This window comes from Melozone crissalis, unplaced genomic scaffold, assembly GCF_028551555.1.
Source record: "Melozone crissalis strain CALT ecotype California unplaced genomic scaffold, PUWL_Pcris_2 ptg000014l_1, whole genome shotgun sequence".
Classification (NCBI taxonomy): Eukaryota; Metazoa; Chordata; class Aves; order Passeriformes; family Passerellidae; genus Melozone; species Melozone crissalis.
The window spans coordinates 3,347,589-3,365,937 of record NW_026535792.1 but is presented as its reverse complement, the minus strand read 5'-3'; the positions used below and the strand labels follow the sequence as shown (position 1 = coordinate 3,365,937).

The 18,349-nt window shown below is 44.3% G+C and overlaps 1 protein-coding gene across 1 annotated transcript in view; it reads right to left on the bottom strand.

Annotated features, from left to right (window-relative positions):
- Window positions 1-868: 868 nt before the first annotated feature.
- ADAMTS17 (ADAM metallopeptidase with thrombospondin type 1 motif 17) overlaps window positions 869-18,349 on the bottom strand; it is a 153,187-nt gene continuing 135,706 nt past the window's right edge. Inside the window, exons 21-23 of the mRNA XM_054272652.1 lie at window positions 17,832-17,984; window positions 5,107-5,284; window positions 869-2,990 (exon numbers count right to left, since the gene is read on the bottom strand). Of these exons, the coding sequence (XP_054128627.1) occupies window positions 2,839-2,990; window positions 5,107-5,284; window positions 17,832-17,984 (483 nt within the window). The 3' untranslated portion in view covers window positions 869-2,838. The remainder of the gene's footprint in view (window positions 2,991-5,106; window positions 5,285-17,831; window positions 17,985-18,349) is intronic.

Here is an 18,349-nt window from a genome sequence, read left to right as displayed (position 1 = left end):
CACCATGTGAAGTAAGAGAATTGAATAAAATGGAGCTGTGTTGTGCCATCAGTTCTTCATAATGTTGGGGAGTTGATATAAAAAATAAAAGGCTGATGCATGCTAATCTGTGAGCTGTAAGAGCAAGTGAGGTGGTTTTTTCTTAGTGCTCATACAGTTGAAAAAAATCCTTATAAATTCCTGTTTCCTTAGGTAGGACCCAGAACTCAGACCCAAGTGTCCCTGGGGTCCAGAACCCAAATGGTTCTGGGTCAGGCCAGAGGTCTAACCAGCCCAGCACTCTGCTCTGGCCAGCAGTGAATTATTACTGAAAAACACAAACCCTAAAATCCTTCCTCTCCTATGTCCTACCTTTTGCCTAGAGAGGGTCACAGATCAGCACCAGGAGGAAAATGTTCCTGCTGTGGAGAAGCACCTTTGATTCCCAGCAATGATAATTCACACAATTCTGCCAAGGTAACAGAGAAAATGTTGCCCGTGAGAAGAAAACAGCAAATTCCAAACGGAGTGAGGGGTGTCAGGGGTGGCTGTGGGGCAGGGAGGCAGCAAGGACAGTCCCAGTGTCACTGCAGGCTAAAGGGGAAACACCACTGTGGATTAAGAACATAAACCAGGTCCTCTGGGCTCTGTGTGATCTCTTGGAACTTTCTCATTAGCAGTTCTTCTACCTGTTAATTTGCCTAATTGAGTATCACCTGGTTTTGTCTAAATCTTCCCCCTGTCACCCCCTCCAGCAATTTTCCCTTGATTACTTGCCAAGTACTTACACAATCTCTGGGCTGGGCAGCAGAGTGGGAATAACAGAAAAAGGAGGTCTAATCCTGATTATAAATTGCAAAAAAAAAAAAAAAAAAATCCAGTATAACAAAAACCAAGCTGGAATCATTTCCCTGATAGAGAAAATCATCTGAGGCATTGGAAAGCAGATCTGTTTGAGACAGGCACTTGAAGAAAAAAGGTGTGCAATGTGTCCTTGTGCATCAGGCCAGCCCTGGTGCATACACACTCATTTGCACACTTACAAGCACAGATGTAAATGTGAAGCCCACACAGGGTTAGTCTGGTGATGAACATTATCTCCCTGTGCTTGAAAAATTTAGCCCTTAATAAAATGTTAATAGGTTATTCCAGTGAGGTCCTGGATATGGAAAGAATGGTACTAAGCAAAAATTGCTTTAAAGACACGTTAGGTACTCAGAGTCTTTGTCCTTCCTTGCATTGACAAAAAGAGACAACAGCAACAAAGACAACCTGGGGCCAGGTGAGAGCTGCCAGGCAGCCTGGCCCAGGGGCTGGGGGAGCAGCTGGGCTTGGCTCTGTGCTCAGCTCCCAGGAGTCAAACAGTCCCACGCAGTTCCAGAGCTCTGTACTCACAAAGCTGCAATTATCCAAAGGGCTGCTCCTGTCACCAGGAGGGGGCTGAAACTCCACCATGGCCTTGGGCCCTGGCAAGGGAATGATGCTTGTTGGAGCAAGATGTGATGGGGAGACACTGATGTGTGTGACAAGGGAGGGGACAAGGCCTGCCCTGGGCAGAGCTCCTGTTTCAAGTCTCACATCACAGAGAGGAGCCTGGTTTAAAGTGCAGAGACGTGGCAGAGATTATTGTGTGTGCAGCACCTGTAAGTGCTCTGACAGCACCAAACCTATAGCACCAAACCTGACAGCACCACACAAGTGACACAGGGAGCATTCAAAGACAGCAGTGGCAGTCTGAGCCCTTGGCTTCCCACAAGCTCCAGGTTACACTTTGAATGTCTTGCATCCCTGGCTACTTCTGCTTACTCCAAAAGCTACATAACCTCAGCTGTGTAAAAGAGCCCAGAGATAGAAAACACCTGTTCTACTCCCCACTACATCCTTTTCACAAAGACTGTTCCAAATTCAGTTTCTGTTCCAACCCTATCCAGTTTCACAGTCCTCTTATAAGAACCAACAGTCTCATTATCTGATTGACTTCTAAAAATTGGAGAGAGCTCAGGCCAAGCAATCCCTCAGTGAGCTCTACTGGATGAAATGATTTCTGGCTTCTCCCATCTCATGTAAATGGTTCTTGTTTAAAAGTAACTATCTACGGCTGTTAATAAGCTCTCATTTCATTAAGCTCCGAGAAAAATTAGGTTTCATAAAAGGAACTCTATTATTCTGGGGAAAAGACAGAGAGGACTGTTTTTTAAAATTAGAAGGAAAAGCACTCCCTATTAGTGGCACTAAAAATATGACTTGGAATGTTGGATATAATTATACTGAGTTTTCTGTAGGAAATTCAGAGATGTCCATCCTCTGCTATCAGTTTTCACAAGCTTTTACAGAAAATCCTCTCCTTAAACTAAGCCTTTCATTGATGCATGTCCCTCCAAGCCCACTCTGCAGTGGGATAACTGCTGGGAATTGAAAACAACAGATAAAAGCCAAGATTAAAAGATTAAGTAATGTCTCTACCTTTGCTGAATTATTTTGCCAGAGGCCTCCCTCCATGGAGGTACCCATAACCTTATCCAATGTAATCACTTTGCAACTCTTGTCCTTTTCTTTAATGGTAGCAAGCCGTCCAGTGGCTGGTGATTTAATATATTAAAAAAGCATTAAGGAAAAATGTGAGGATGTCAAAATATTCAGAAATGATTGGCTCCTTGAGATGACCCTTTCTGTGTGTTTTTTTAAGGTGGATGAGCAGATGACTTTGGTATCCAGTCTGTAGGATTAGTTTCAAGTCTCATTAGGTGTGCTTTGGGATCCACCACGCTGTAGCAACTCATGAAGTTCCAGTACTCAGACCTACTAGTCTGTGATTTCCATACAAACAGCTGGAAGACTCTAAGGAGAGGCACAGCTTCATTAACTCTTCTGCTGCATCTTGTTTGCATAAAAGTCTCTGCAGGTCTGGCAGCAGCGCTGGTACCACCGCATGTCCTGGCACAGGTTCTTCTCCCGGATCACCCTGCAGTACACTGTCCACTGGTCCCCCGTGCACTTGTAGGTGAGGGCAGCTTGGGAGGAGACAAGAAAGGAGAAACTGCCAGGTTAGCCAGGGAACAGCACTGCAGGTGTGACCAAAGCCCTGCAGCCGAGGGGAGGGAGGGCCACGCTCGCTGCCGGCACTGGAGAGCAGGTGAGGTTCTCTCTGCCAAAATCTCAGGCTCTGGAAGTGCTTCCTTCCTTCCCTGGACATGAATGGGGAGTGCAAACCTCCTCCTGTTGCACCTGTTTTGTCTCAGAGGCAAACAGGCCTGAATGAACAAAACACCCAAAGATGCAGCCCAGATTTAAGGCCGTGAACTCCACACGGCAGACAATGGGATGGAGACGAATAAATCACACACCTGGCAAGAACACCTGAGACAGAGCTTATGAACCTGAGATGGGAGAGTTCACAGAAAAGAAACTAAGCCACAAACAAGGCCAGGACTAATGTTTCAGAGGTCCAAAGTCCCTCATAGGTTGTGAAGGAAGACAGGAAAGAAGTGACAGGATAAATCCCTCTGAATGTGTCATCAACAAGAGACAGTGGACACGGACATAAAAGCCAAGTGAGGTGAACTCCACACTGAGATATTTTTGGAAATGTTATCCAAGACAAAAAACCATTCTGAAGTAGGGGCAAGGCAGCATGGGGTCTGTAGACTACTGGGATTTTTTTCTGACTTCTTTTTTTGTTTGCTTCCATTGCAGAAGAGAAAATTCTGTTTAAAGATAATCCAATTAGAATTGTTTATAAGCAAAAAGAGCAAAACACTCAATGATATGTCTTTCCACTAATATCAAATATCATTGTTTCTGGCTCTGGTGATTCCAAGCCTGGTTTAGAAACAAAAGCATCCCAAATTGCTTGCAGATTATTTTCAGCAGGGACTTGAGCCTCCTCAGTCTTCTAAACACATGAGCATTTTATTGCTTTGTCCTAAAACGTGAATTAGGATGGAATTCTTGTCTCATCAGTGTATCAAGGGCTTACTTCTCAAATGAAATGTTTTCCTTCCACTATGCTCTTAGCGCTAAAATATCTGGGAAGTACTCTCATACCAAGAGAGGACAGAAACCCCTCAGCATGAGTGCATTTGCAAGAATGAAACTCCCTATTTTCTCTTAAAACATCTGTTAAACTTTTGGGGAACAAATTTCAGTTCAGAAGCTTCAAGTCCAGTCCTAGTTAAAGTGTTATTTAATACTGGACAGCATTATTAGAAAATGGTTCTTTTTTATTTAGCAGCTCTGTGTTTTCATGTGTGTTGGAGGTTTATTAGCCTGTAAGATCAGCTCAGATGTGAGAGAGGAGGCTGCTCTTTCTGGTAACATTTTCTTGTTTACAACTCTTCTACCAAAAGGGGACAGGAGGCACCCATGAGGCTGGGTCAGTGCAGCTGATGCCTCAATTTAGCTTCATCTTACTGGTGATGATGTGTGAAATGTAAAGAAACCAACTTGGTTCTTGGAGCTGCAGGGGGACACACAGAGCTGAAGTTCGGAAAAATATATATTTACTATATTTATATTTTTGTATGTAAACCAATGTGGAAAATCATGAGATCCCCACAAATTTGTATTAACAGAGGCATTCTTAATTAGTGGCATGTCTTAGGTGTTTCAGGAGACACATGGTTATCACCATATTCCCATCCCAGCCAGGGACACAAGGAATGCAGGGAGGGTGAGGAGGAAGACAGTGACAGAAAATCACAGGGTCAGGAAGAAGCTGGATGCTCTCTTGCCCCTCTGGGCAAATGAATCCATCAAACCACCTGTCAGGGTTTTGTATTTTCTTGGGGCACCATGAATAAATGATCCTACTTCACACTCACTGCAGCACAGGCAGCGTGTGGAAGGGTTTGTGATGGAGAACAATGCACCTGCCAGCTCCCTCCCCTGTGATCAATCAATCAATCAATCAATCCAATCAATCAGCCACCATTTGTGTGCTCCTGCTGCTCTCTCAGCTCCATCCTCTGCCATGCCAAGCACTCCATCCAGGCACAGCCTGAGGCAGGGCTCAGACAGGACCTACCCACATTTAGGCTGGAGTCTGGCTGAGCCTCTCCCCGTTTCTGGCCCAAACTATCACTGCAGCCCCTGGGCAGCCGGCACCTTCCCCCCAGGCCCCTGACTCACCGAGCCTGGGCGAGGTGATGGTGTTGACGTTGATCCTGTCGTTGCAGACCTCCTGGTGGCACTGCCTGTAGGCTGCGGGCTTGGCCAGCGCGGGGCACTCGCTGCCGTGGCGCCCGGTCACCTTGTGCATGCACTGCACCACCCGCGACTGCAGCCCCTTGCCGCACGTGGAGGAGCACTGCAGGAGAGAGCACACTGAGCTCACACGGCACAGCACAGCCAAGTCACTGCTCCTGTGCTGCTGAGGGCTCACTGCGGCAGCCAGGGACACTCTTATGTGGCTGCTGTGCTGTCCGTGATGGTTCTGCACCTTCTGTGAGCAGAGGAACTCTCCTGGCATGGGGAAGGAACCTGTTGTGTTTCTACCTACTCTGACTGTCCCCTGTGGATGCCCATGGGGTTAAAGCAGACAAAAATGCAATTCCCTCCACCAGTCATGAAGAGGCAAAGCTGAAAAATGTGTAATGCTGAATTATGGACCAGCAGCTTCCACCTCCCTCTCTGTGAGGGACCCGGTGGTTCTTGGTTTAAAAGCCTTCTCCAGGACTTGGATGGTCTAACAAGGCTTCCTCCACAGGCAGGCACTGACATCAGATAAACCCCAGGATTCCAGCAGAGGCTGGCAGCTCCTGTGTGCCCAGAGCCCTGAGAAGCTCTGTTCTGGAGAGAGCACATCAGGTATTCCAGTTTCACTCCCATCTATCCCTGCTAACTGTCTGGCCCTTGCCTGTCCTCCTGGGAGCAATTGCAAATTGTACTCATGAGTTTTGGCTGCTATTAGCCAGGAGGCCCAGCCTGTTCACGTGCTCTCTTTGTTGTCATACAGTCAGAGTACCTCCCTCTCCCTCCCTCTTCCTCTGGCCCAGTCACTTGTGATTTACAATGTCCTACTTGCACGCTGTTCAATTTTAATAAAGCAAACACAGTGAGCACAGGGAGGTGCAGCAGCTGGAGTCAATAAAAGAACCTTGTATTTAACATAAAGAAACAATGGCTTGCAAGACTTGGGTAAGATTCCTGTTTCTGCTAAAGCCACACACAAGCAAACGATGGGGGAGAGGAGGAGGTGAGGGAAAGCCCAGGAGGTATCAACAGAATGATGTTTAAAAAGGTCATGTTTGCTGTGTTCTGCTGTTCCTCACCAAAGTCAGGGCATTGGAGCTTTCTCCCTGAAAACCACCATCACCTCAGAGAGGCAATTCTCAAAAGAGAGATGCCAAACACTGGAGAGGTTCAGGAGCTGGGCATCACTGAGGTTGGACTGAAGTTCAGGCACAAATCCTGTGTGTGCAGTGTGGATGCTTGTGAGACCAAGGGCAGAACATGTGGATGCACACAGGGCTCCACCTCCACATCCAAGGGGGGTGAGTACAGCAAAGCTTGGTCATTTTGGTCTGGAAGTACCACTAGAAGTCCTTGCTGTTTGGGTTTTCTCCTTTACAATCTTCTTATTTCAATTTAGGTTCAGCACACCATTTTATGACAGATATTTTTACACTTAGATTTTTCAGCTGTTGAATTTGCATTAAAAATTGACCACTATCAAATACTACCTCAGCAATGGTTATGGTATTTAGGATTGTGCTGAATGAACCCTTCTCCTGCCCTACAGTGAGCTATTCCAAAAATCAGGAATTAAAGTCCCTGATGTAAATCCCCTTCACAATCTGAATTTATGCACTGAGGTCTGGGCATTACATTAGTTTTGTGTGTCCCTCAGCTCTTTCCCAGCACTGAGTGCCCTCAGTGACTTCCACCAGCCTGGAAGCCAGTCAGGCACAGCCACTGGATTTAAAGTGAACTATTTTCATCCTGATAAATGCAGCTATTAGGCCCTTCCACTTCAGCAGTCAAATGGAACCTTTAATCCTCAGGATTCAGTGGCACTTTTAGTCTTCACAGTGCTTTACTAATCTTAATCCTCCCCAAACTCCTTGCTTTGGGAAGGGAATTGAACATCCATTTTGCAAACAGAATTGCTGTTATCACACAGGCATTAAATAACTCAGGCCATGGGCTTCCTTCACATGATTGCAACAGTGAGCCTGAAACCTCTCTGGCTTTTAAGCACTCCCTGTGCTCTTAACAGGGGGGACATGGGGAGAAAGAAGGGAAACAAGGACAAAACCAGCATTTTTCTCATAAGGTGAATGAGGTTTTCAGATACCAACACACAAACACTCACCCACCTTTATCTGTGTTCCTGTCTCTGCATTTGTTAAGCAGCAAGGAGGGCAAGCAGTGAAACTTTTTTCCACAGACACTGCCAGCTCCAATCCTCAGACAAATAACAGCAGAGCTTTTGCCTGAAGCAGTTTTATTCCTTCTCCTGGGAGACTGGGATCATCACCTATGCTATGCAATTAGTTTTTCACAGCCAGGAAGACAGATTTTAACATCTTTCTTGAACTCTTTAGGGCTTGGCAGCTAAAGGAAGGTTGGACATCTGGCTTATTTTAAGACGAAATTTTCAGCTCGGTACTTGGATAGTTTCTTTCCTAGGAATTTCAATAGGAAATAGGAATAGATACAAAATACATACAAAGGGGGAATTGTTACTCATGCTGCACTATTGGAAGAGGACATCATTAAAAGAGGCATAAAAATCAAACTCCAACTGCACAGCAAATTCCCATAAATACCTTCTCTCCTTCTCTGGACAGCTAAATGCACTGCTATGGACTCTCTGTTCCCAAATGTACGTGGAGCAAGGAACTAAATCCACAGAACAATTTTCAGGGCTGGATCCAGCAGAGAAGACCCCCCAGCAATGTCCCTCCTCTGGGAAGCTGTGGCTGGGACAAGGGGTTGAGCAGAGATGCTGGTGCCAAAGGCAGAAGTGGATTTTCCCTTCCACCAGGCCCTGCCAGTGGTGCCACCATCACCAAAACACACGTGCAAAATGCACAGAATTTAACCATAATGCCCTAAACTGACAACACACGCACAGTAAACTGGAAATCCACCCCCATGCAAAGATCAAAGGGTTGCTCAGCAGTGTAAAATTGAAGTGGTTAATGAACAGCTACAAAAAGTGAAGCTAATGAGAGCCCCTGTAACTCCCAGTTCAAACACTGCATAGGAAGGCAAAGCAAGACAAAAATGCCTGCATTCACATTCCTTGGCAGTAATATGCAAGCCAGTGGGGATATCCAGAAGGAAATAAACTCACAAATTGTCAAGGCAGCAGCTGCAGTCAACAGCTTAAAGAAGATTTACTCACTGAAAAACTCTAACCTTAGGAGCAAGCTATGATTTTTCAACTGGAATGCTATTTCCACCTTAGGATACTGATATGAAAGCTTGAAATCTAGCAAAGGTGCTGACAGATGTCTAATTGCTTTGAAAGCAAATGCCTCAGGAGAATATTAGGTATTAAAATAGAATGAATTTACAGAAAGTGCTGAGATCTGTCAGGGCCTTCATCAACTCCTGGTCTACAAAAGATAGCAGAGAAAGAGAGGGGAATGAGAATGGCTTAAGCCAGGGCAGGGCTGCTGTTGGGCAGCACAACAGAGAGTCCAAAGAATCCCTCTGTTGAGGCTTAATGGGGGCAGAAAAGGTACAGATTTACCAGCACAGACACAGGTTCAGGACTGAATGGGATAATGGATCATTGCTGAGGGCTCCTGGGATGCTGGGATACATTTCAGACCCCAGCACACCTTCAGAAATGTCACTTTTCTAACCTCCAAGGGATAGATGTAAAAATATTTTTTGTAAGAAACTTTTCCCAGCAGAAGCAGGAGGTCACAGCATCCCTCCAGCCAATCCTGAGCACACTGCAGCACAGAGAGGGCTGATCTGTCAGAGGAAGATCCAGCTCTAGATGACTGTCACAAGTCAGCTGCAGGCAAGATGGGGTTTTCTCTTTATTCATCAGTCTGCAGGCATCTGATGTTTAAAGACACTGGTTTGCCCCCAGTTTGCTGGAAGTTGCTGGAGCCAAGGATAACACCATGGCTAAAGCTCCAATATTGAGAGATAGAGTCATGCTTTACTGACTTCAGAGTTCAAGCATTCAAGGCGTTAGGGTAGAGTGTTTTTCCCCTCGGGGGTCTTATTCCTTGCCTCTATGAAAGTCAGAAAGAAAGCAAGAGAAGTTCCTATTAAAAACATTCTAACACAGCATCTGAGATGAATGACAAAGGTCCTGTAATTGCTCCCTTCCCGGGACCTTAACAGCACACACATGTGTGCTCTGGGAGCCAGTGCTCCACACACCTTCACATCAGGCTTTTTATGAGGATCACTCCTTTAAACCCCACAGCTCTAGCTGAAAAGCAGCATGCAATATGCTTTCATAAACACCAGGTCAACTTTCACCATGGCATCATGCTAAAGAAAGAAATATCTGTCTTTTCACTGATAAGATCTAATTAGCCCAAAGCAAACTGTAAGCTGTTTCTCAAGCTTCCTTGTTCTTTTCTTTCTTTTTTTTTCTTCTTCTTTTTGAACCCCAGATCTGTAAAAGAACATATCTGGTCTTGCTTACAACAATCTTTCATTTGGAAACTTTTGTGAAATGACTGATTTGTTTAATTTAGCCAAGAAGAAAAAAATGCATACCCTTCTGACTCAGTATGGGAAGAAACAATAAATTATGGCAGCAAATGCTCGTGGTTGATGTGACAGTATCTTAGCAGGAAAAGAGAAGCAATTTTTGCAAACTGCCTACAGCTGTACTTTCAAACTGCACGACCCCAAGGAACAAGACCTGACCAGCACATCCAGCATGTCTCACTGCATAATTAAGCTGGGCTTTGCTATTCTGAAAAGCTCCATTGTGTACAGAGAGTTCAGAGATTAAAGGCTGAACACATGAATATTCTGGGTAGTGACAGTGCCCCTAAAGTACTTGTGCAGTGGAGCCCAGGTGGATGCTGATGAGAAAATGCCATTTAATCCAATATTCCAATCAGGCAGAATTTACTTCTCACAAGGTTTCAAACTGGATTTGAAGAACAGGCTCAAGCAGAGCTGTGAGGTGACACAGTGCTGCCCACTGGGGCCCATGTTCTAGCAGGTCACCTACTGCACTTGTGCCATGGCTGGACCTGTGGCAGAAAGTGGAAATACTCCAGAGCTTATTCCAGCAGGACAAATGCAAGGACCTGCTGGTGAAAAACACCTAATGCAAAAGGCATAATCAAGGTAATTTTAAATAGCCCCAGTAGTAATGGACATCCATGGGATCACAGAACTTGGGTCAGGCTGGAGAATCCCTCCTGCTCCTACAGCACTGTGAGCTGCTTGTGCTGAGCCAGGCTCTCAGGGCTCACATGAGCTCTATCCCCATCCCAGGTGTTATCCTGAGAGGACATCCTGGGAACTGAAGCCCCACTGAATGCATTATTAGTTACTATTAGTTATTAATCAGTTAATGATCAATGCTCCCCCAATGCAATTTATTGAAGAAAGTAATTAAACTAAGGACTCCTTTGGTTTTTTTTTAATTTCAGCAAGAGACTGCTCATCTCTCATTCAGTCCTGCCTGAGCATTTTCTGGACATGGAGCTACCCAGCTCTGACATGTGTGATGCTGGCTAACACTGTTTCATCTCTTTGCAGTCAGTCACACTGGTGCTCATTGCTCCTTAAAGGTGTTTTGGGAGATTGTCCCCTTAATGCCTTGGCAGTCATTATAAATCTCAAAAGGTTATTGAAAGGACTGGGAAATTACAGCAGTCCCTGCTAGCAGTACATACTGCTGTAGGTATTCAAGGGGAAAATCCTCCTTAGACTGGTATTACAGAATTTAAATGGTGAATTACTACTCCTATTTTCAAAATAGGAGTAGTAATGATCCTAGACACTGCAACATCTCAGAGAAACTCAGAGAAAACGAATGCCAATACTTGAACAGGCTTGTCTTTCACTCTTTCTCCTTTTTCACTTAAAAAAATAAGAGTAAAAAAATCACAATGGAATTTCATTTCCAATCCACTGGTCTTGGTGGAAGGCTTTAACTCTCCATCAAAAAAATGCACTTAATGGACCAGGCTTTTAAATAAAATATCAAAGAAGAGAAGTTACTCTTCCAGTTAATAGGATCACTGGAGGCTGTGTTGGAATATGAGACAAAAACACCGAGGCAGTGTGCTCCACTTCAAACAAAACACTGATCTTTTTCAGTGTTCAGATCAATCTGATCTTCTTGCAGCACATTCTCCTTTACTACAGAACCTTCACAATAATTTGTACCAGGGATGTTCCCAGAAACTCCAGTGGAGATGAGCTGTGCAATTTGTTGTGCAAACAAGGAGCAACTTGGAAGGCACAAACAGGACCTGGTTCCTGGAGCCTGCAGTGCCCAGGGGAAGGACATGGCCAGCTCTGCAGTCAGCATCTCTTCCCTTTCCATGCCCAGGTCCCAACTAGAGCTGCATCCACTGGGGCTGGCTCTTAGCCCAAGCCTAGGCACAGGCTCGACCTTGTTTTAGTGCCATGATGCAACATTTCCACCTCTGCCCACAGCTGAAGACATTCCACAGATGTGGGGACACACAATCACAGAGCAGAAGGGTGGCATTCATCTTACTGAAGCCCTGCTCAAACCCAAGAGTGTTCCTTGCTGGTAAAACCAATTTTGGGCCATTTGATCTCATCTCCTGTAGGGAGGGGTACTTTGAGATTTAGCTGTTGGCAAGAAAGGCTCTGGTTTGCACATCAGTGATGGTGTGCCAGAGCCACAAACCACAGGGAACCACAACTCAGAGCAGTCCATGGTGCAGGTCTTAGCTCTAGGACAGATGCTCTGGCTCCTGGCCATGTCCAGGACCACAGAAGCAGGGAATTTGACTACTAAAGCTTGTTGGATCCTCTGCTGTCCCACCCAGCTCCATCAGCTTCTGGAGAACAACTGATGTGCATCAGTGAGGCCTGTGGACAACCTTCCAGTGCTGCTGAAGGATGTGAGCAGCCATAAATCACAAAGTTGTTCAGTGGCAGGGAAGGGTCTGTCAGCTCTGACGTGCCACTGCAGTTTTAAGCTACCATCCCTCCTGCAGAGTTTTCTCTCAATCCAACAAGAAAAGTTATTTTCTCCAAGGTAGAAGAAGATTAACTTAGTTCTGACCTTTATGAAGAATAACCAAGTTGTCCATAGCTTATCATAAACAGATGTCAGGTCAAGCCATGAATTTGTAATGAATGTTAGAACAAAGGACAGTTTTGCTTCTATATTTATAACAGCTTTGAATACACCTCTCAAACCACAGCTGTCATTGATTTACTCTTCTTATTATGTAATATGAATTAATCATTAAAAGTGAGGCACATAGAGGATTTTGTTGATGTTCCCAATCATTTGGAGCTTGGAAAATATGCCTTCCTGGCACTGGGAGATTGTATTTTTGGAAAAAAAGCCCCAAAACCCATCATGTTTTATGGTGCACTGCAAGGCTGGGGGTTTATCTCTCAGAGAATAAGACCTTCTGTAATCCTGCCAAAACAATTAATTTGCAATTACAAATCCTTGTTACCACCCACTGTGATGAATGACTGCTGATCTTCAGTGTGAAGCACCTCAATGTCTGGCACAAAGCCAGTATTTTTCTTCCAGGAAATTAGATTCTTTTTTTTTCTCTCCCTACTGTTAATGTCCTCCTGGGATGAGAACCCATCTCCAGCATTTCACAGGCTCAGCAAGTTCTGTGAAGGAATTGGCAACTCTTGATGCCCAGGGAGGGCAGGTGGCTCTGGGTGATTTTTCAGATGTGCTTTATCACTATTGACACTATTTGGCAACAAGAATGTTGTTTAACATTACACTTTGCCAAGCTGATCCTTACTGGGGCTTTCCATTTCTGGAGTGTTCAATCTCTCTGAATCCAGTGGAAGTTGTGCCAGGTGGTTATACAAGATGTGAAGTGGTAGAAATAGATTTTTCCTCTACTTTCTCTGCTAGTTGAAGCCTAGCTTGATGTGTCATAGATTTGCTTTCTCCCAAGAGCACAAATCTGTGATGGTTCCTACCCAAGACCCAAAGATTGTGCACAGCCCACCAGGTCAGATCCTGCTCTGCTGGGCAGTGGCATAAACCTGCATAAACTCAAATGCCTGAATTAATCTGGGTTTACCCTCAGGTAAGAGAGACTGATATGTGACCCAGGGTGCTGAGTGAGATCCTTGGCCTGTGGCCAGTGGGTTGTAGGGAAGAATGAAAGACAGTTACCCTGGATTTACACTGGGTTATCTGAGATTAATACAGGCCTTAGTATTTACAGAGCACTACTGTAACTGCAAAGAAAAAATATGGCAAAGCCAACATGCTACAAGGCCTCTATGTGTCTTTCTTCTTCCAAAAATCTTTTCATTGGGCTAGGTAATATAATAGGTTAATGAGCTAAATTGTTGCCTGAGGGACAGAAGTTTTATATTTAAACTTCCACCCACAGAGCTGAAAATGCCCCTTGTGAAAGTCAGAGCTAATGATGGAGCTTGTGTGTCTGGCTTGTAATTCCACCCTTCTTGATACAACACCAGTGAAATGGAGAATAGTCAAAAAAATGAAACTGGGAGCCCTGAATCATTCTGTGCTATTGGCTCCAAATACAGAACTTCAGTCAGGACAGAATTTGAGACACGTGAAATAGAGAAACAATTAAGTAAAACTGGAAATAAATAAAAATCCAGACAAATTTTGTGGAGAATTGCTCCTGCTGTATAACCTTGCCTCCTCAATTTTACCTTAGAAGAGTCCAAAGGACAACTGAAGGAAAGGAACTCAAAAAATGTAGCCTTGGACTGTACAGAAGTAAAGAATTACTAAGGTTGGGAAAGACCTCCAAGGTCAAGTCCAACCTTTGACCAAACACCACCTTGCCCACTAAACCCTAGCACTGAGTGCCACATCTGCTTGGGTTTTGAGCACTTCCAGGGATGGTGACTCCACCACTTCTCTGGAGAGCCTGTTCTAATGCCTAACCACTCTTTCAGTGATGAACATTTTCCTAATACCCAACTTGAATCTCCCTTGAGCTATCTCTGGTTGTCTGGGAGAAGAGCCTGACCCTCACCTCAACACAGCCTGCTTTGAGGTGGCTGTGGAGAGCACTAAGTTCTCCCCTGGGCCATCTTTTCCTGCCACATCACTGCTGGAGCAGAAGGGGAGAGAGCTGAGCATGGGGGCCAGCCTTGGGTGGCTAAAAAGCAGCCCCTGGTGCTGCTCAGCTCCAAGCACAAGATCTGTGTCACCACCACAACTCACCAACACCTCCAGCTCCCTGCATCATCTGGGACACGTTTCCAGTGACTCCAATGCCAGGTCCATGTCCTGCAGAGCCCCTTCCAGCACAGCCTGGGGCAGGGAATGGTGTGGAGCTGGGCTGTGTGTCCTGCTCAGCTCCCCAGAGAGCCACACACTTTAAGACACACTGTTCTTGCAGGAATGTAATCCTCGATGTAAAGTTTGTCAGCAAAAATATAATTCACCATGAAAGAATGGGCTACTGTCTTGCTAAAGCATCAAGAGGCACATTTTCAGCAGTCTGGGAGCCTGAGCAAGTGTTGGGAAACTGAGCAACCTGTGTTTGTTCCTCTGACCAGCACAACTAGAACAAAAATGTAAAAACGCTTCCAGTGCTAGAACATTTAACAGCTCAGATTTCAAACAAGGAGGAACTATTTCAAAGCAGAACGAGTGTATGAGATGTTTGTTTCTTTAACTGAATGCAAACTGGATGTGGAATTTCCTCTTGGAAGAAATGACTGAATGGGAGATGGCTTGGACTCCTTTTTCTATATTGCATCATGTACAAAAAAGGACGATAAAATGAATTGCAATTCTGAAGAATCCAGGCAAAAATAGAATAATTATTTCAGTTTAACACCTTCAGTGGGTCTTGCATTGTGCAAATCATGTTTCTATTAGGTTTGAAGACTCTGGGGCCAGAAGTATTGTATCACTCATGCTGAGTTAAATGCTAAAAATAATGCTTATATCCCTTTAAGATAATGGGTTTAAAAGAGAAGTGGCAGCAGTGTAGAGAAGCTGCAAGTTTAGTAGCAGTGGTAACTCTCTGTCTTCAGAATTCCAGTACAGTTTGTATCTCAAGCACTGGGCTAACAAAGACAAACCCAGAGCCATTTAAAATAACTTTACAAACTTGGCCTTATGTGTTTGCAAAGTGAACTAGATATATCAGTTTCTTGTGTAACACTTGAAACATGCTGCAAATATATTAAGAATATACAAACATGAAAATTAGCTCCAAATGCTTTCCAAAAGCTACAGGACACAGCAAGGATCAGCTGCAAATAAACCTGACAGAAAATGGGATAAAATCCCTCTTCTTTCAGCCATGGATAATGGCTACAGAGCTGTTGCTAAGGCAGTGGATGAGGTTTGGCTGGTGGATGCAGGTCTCAGATCAGCATGGCCTCATCTCCAGTCCTCACCTCTTCTAAATGAGAGCTGAGGACTTAAAATCAAAATTTGTCTGGGGTAGGTGTGGAGGTTTTACTGCTGCTGGGAGCTCCTGGGGGAGCTGATCCATCTCCTCAGGCACAGAGTCTGTGTATTCTACAAATACTGCCACTACTAACACAAAACTAACACTGTCATACCACCCAAACAGCCTGCTCTATTTACAAGTTGTATCTGGACTTGACTTTTGAAATGAGGTTTTCCCTCTCTCTTACATGACTTCCCAGCATCTTCAAAGAGGATCTTGGTTTGGGAAATTAAGGATCAGTGGCCAAGTCACCAGGCAAGCTGTTTGCACACAAAGCATCAAGGCCCATTATTTTAACCTCTGATAATTACCACTGTTAGTTAAATCGTGCTTCCCTGATGGTTCTCAACAATAAGCAACAAATGCACAACACATTAATTGCACAAAGTTGTTGCTTGTTCTGAGATCAATTTGTATTAACAGAAAAAGTTTCCATCTTAGTCAGCAAAGCCCTCTCACAGTGACTTTTACAGGGCTGGGAACAAATGTTTTACAGTGGAATTTTGGCCTAGAAGGATGAATTTTAAAGAGTTCACTATAAGCTAATGGCTACAGACTTTGTGTTTCTCCTTAAAGGAGGAACTGTTTTAAGCCAGAGTTGCTGATAGCTGTAAAGGCTCCCCTCCTAAGTCCAAGCCCTGTATTAAAGCTTCTGGATCCTCATGATGAAAATCCTTCACTCAGGATTTGTGAAGAATTGAATTCCACTTTAAACATTTCGGCTATCTGGGTTTCTGGAACAATACATTTTCTTCTAAGAATTGTACCTACCATTTTCTAGCAATCTCTACCCCTCTACTCAGAGAATAAGAATCTAATTGTGTGACCTAAGTGTCCAGTCAGAATTAACCAATATGTCTAGAATTTTACATGCTCATTACTAACCAAATCTAAGTCCAAGAACATCCTGCTGCACTCACACAGGGTGAAATTCCTGGGAAGCAGAGCACTGGCACAAGCTCCCTGCAGACAGAAGCAGCCACATATGCAGCACACAAGCTTTTGTGCCCTCCTGCACAGGGATGATCCTGATCCTGAGTTAAGAATCACAAACAACAAGTGATTTTGCACCGATCCTGCCCTGCTCACATGCAGACATTAAACCCATCAAACAACTGTTTACTGTGACCCATGTAAGGCTGCAGCCCTCCCAGCAGTGAGCCAACATCTTTATCAGATTGGAACTGTTCACACAACACTGAACTTTCAATCCATGTAATCGGTGAATACACAATTATTTCATATTCCTCCCTATCTAGAGAACCCAGGTCTGTTTGCATGCCAAAATGTTTTAGTGTTCCACAAATAAATAAATAAATAAATAATGTTTTTTCACCTGGGGACTGTTTGTTTTGGCCAGCTTGCATGGACTCTGAGTGCCAGCTTATGAATAAAATAATGTTCAATACTGTAAACATCTTGTGACATAAATTCCTGGCTCAGCATAAATACAGACACTCTGTATGTGGCAGGTTCTTCCTGCATTCTCCAGCACTGACACCACTAAATTCATGTATCTATGACAGAGTATATATATAGCTGTAATTCCTAAAAAAAAAAAGCAATCCCAGATAAGCCAATTTGCCCATCCTGGGCCTCTGCTTCATTGGATTTTGCTTGCTGGAGTTTGGGTTTTTGGAAAGCAAAGTGCAACTACTGTATCCCAGTGGTTTCTGCACATGCCGTACATTCCAGAACAGAAAGTAGGTTTTCTGTTTAAAGAACAGCACAGTTAGAAAGATAAGATAAAACCAAACTGGAATATAATATTGCTGGGAATTTGTAGCCCTTTATGCAAACATGGAGTCAGTAATGTAAAGGATGCTTTCTGAACAACACTGGCAAGGGCTGAGTTTCTCACACTGCCAGGCCTCCTTCCCAAGCAAAACCTCATATTACTTTACGATCAGAATGCAAATACAGAGCAGACTCTGCTCTGGTTTAATCCACTGCATTCAGGAATTAATTCCACTGATGTCACTGAAGAAACAATGTTCAGACAGGCCTAAGTGAAGGTAAGCTCCAGCCCTGAGGAAGGGACTGAGGTTTTAGCTCTGCCTCTAAACTGAAGCCCTTCTTTCATTTCAGGTGGCTGGAATGAGTCTAGGACTGGACAATGTGTGTAGATCCCAGGCTGCCCTGAAAATCAGTTAAACTTTTGCTTCCTAAATATTTAAACTGCAAATTGATGCCGACAGCAGACAGGAGCTCAGCACCCTGAACATCTTTGCTCTCAGAAAGAAAACAGCACAAGGTGTTTGCTGTTACCTTGGACCAGTCTCCTGTTTTCCACTCGTAGCAGCCGGTGTGATCCTCACACTCCTCCTCGTCTCTCGGCCTGGTGGCTGCATCACATTTCCCTTGGGAGTTTGTGCACGTCACTGTTCTTTTCTGAATTCCCCTGCCACAGTCTGCTGAGCACTGCAAAAAACCAGGGGTTTGGTGTTTTGTTACATGGTGCTTAGAAATGATGACTTTTATGTTGGTAACACAGCTCAGAGGAAAAGCTGGGGTTATGAACACTGAGGGAAATGATAATCCATAAGGTTTTATTACAATAATCTAAGCCACTCATATATGAGTAATTTGAAAAGCATGATGACTGCTTGTGAAATATTTTACTTATGAAAAATGGCAATTCTGAAAATCAACCTTCTTTGAAAAACGTCAGCTGGCTTTTTGCTAGAATTGGTGTCACTAAACCTTGTGTTGAAGAGCTCCTGGTTCATACTGAAGGACACACTGAGATTCACTACACAGAACTGCCAATCCCTTGATGTATCATG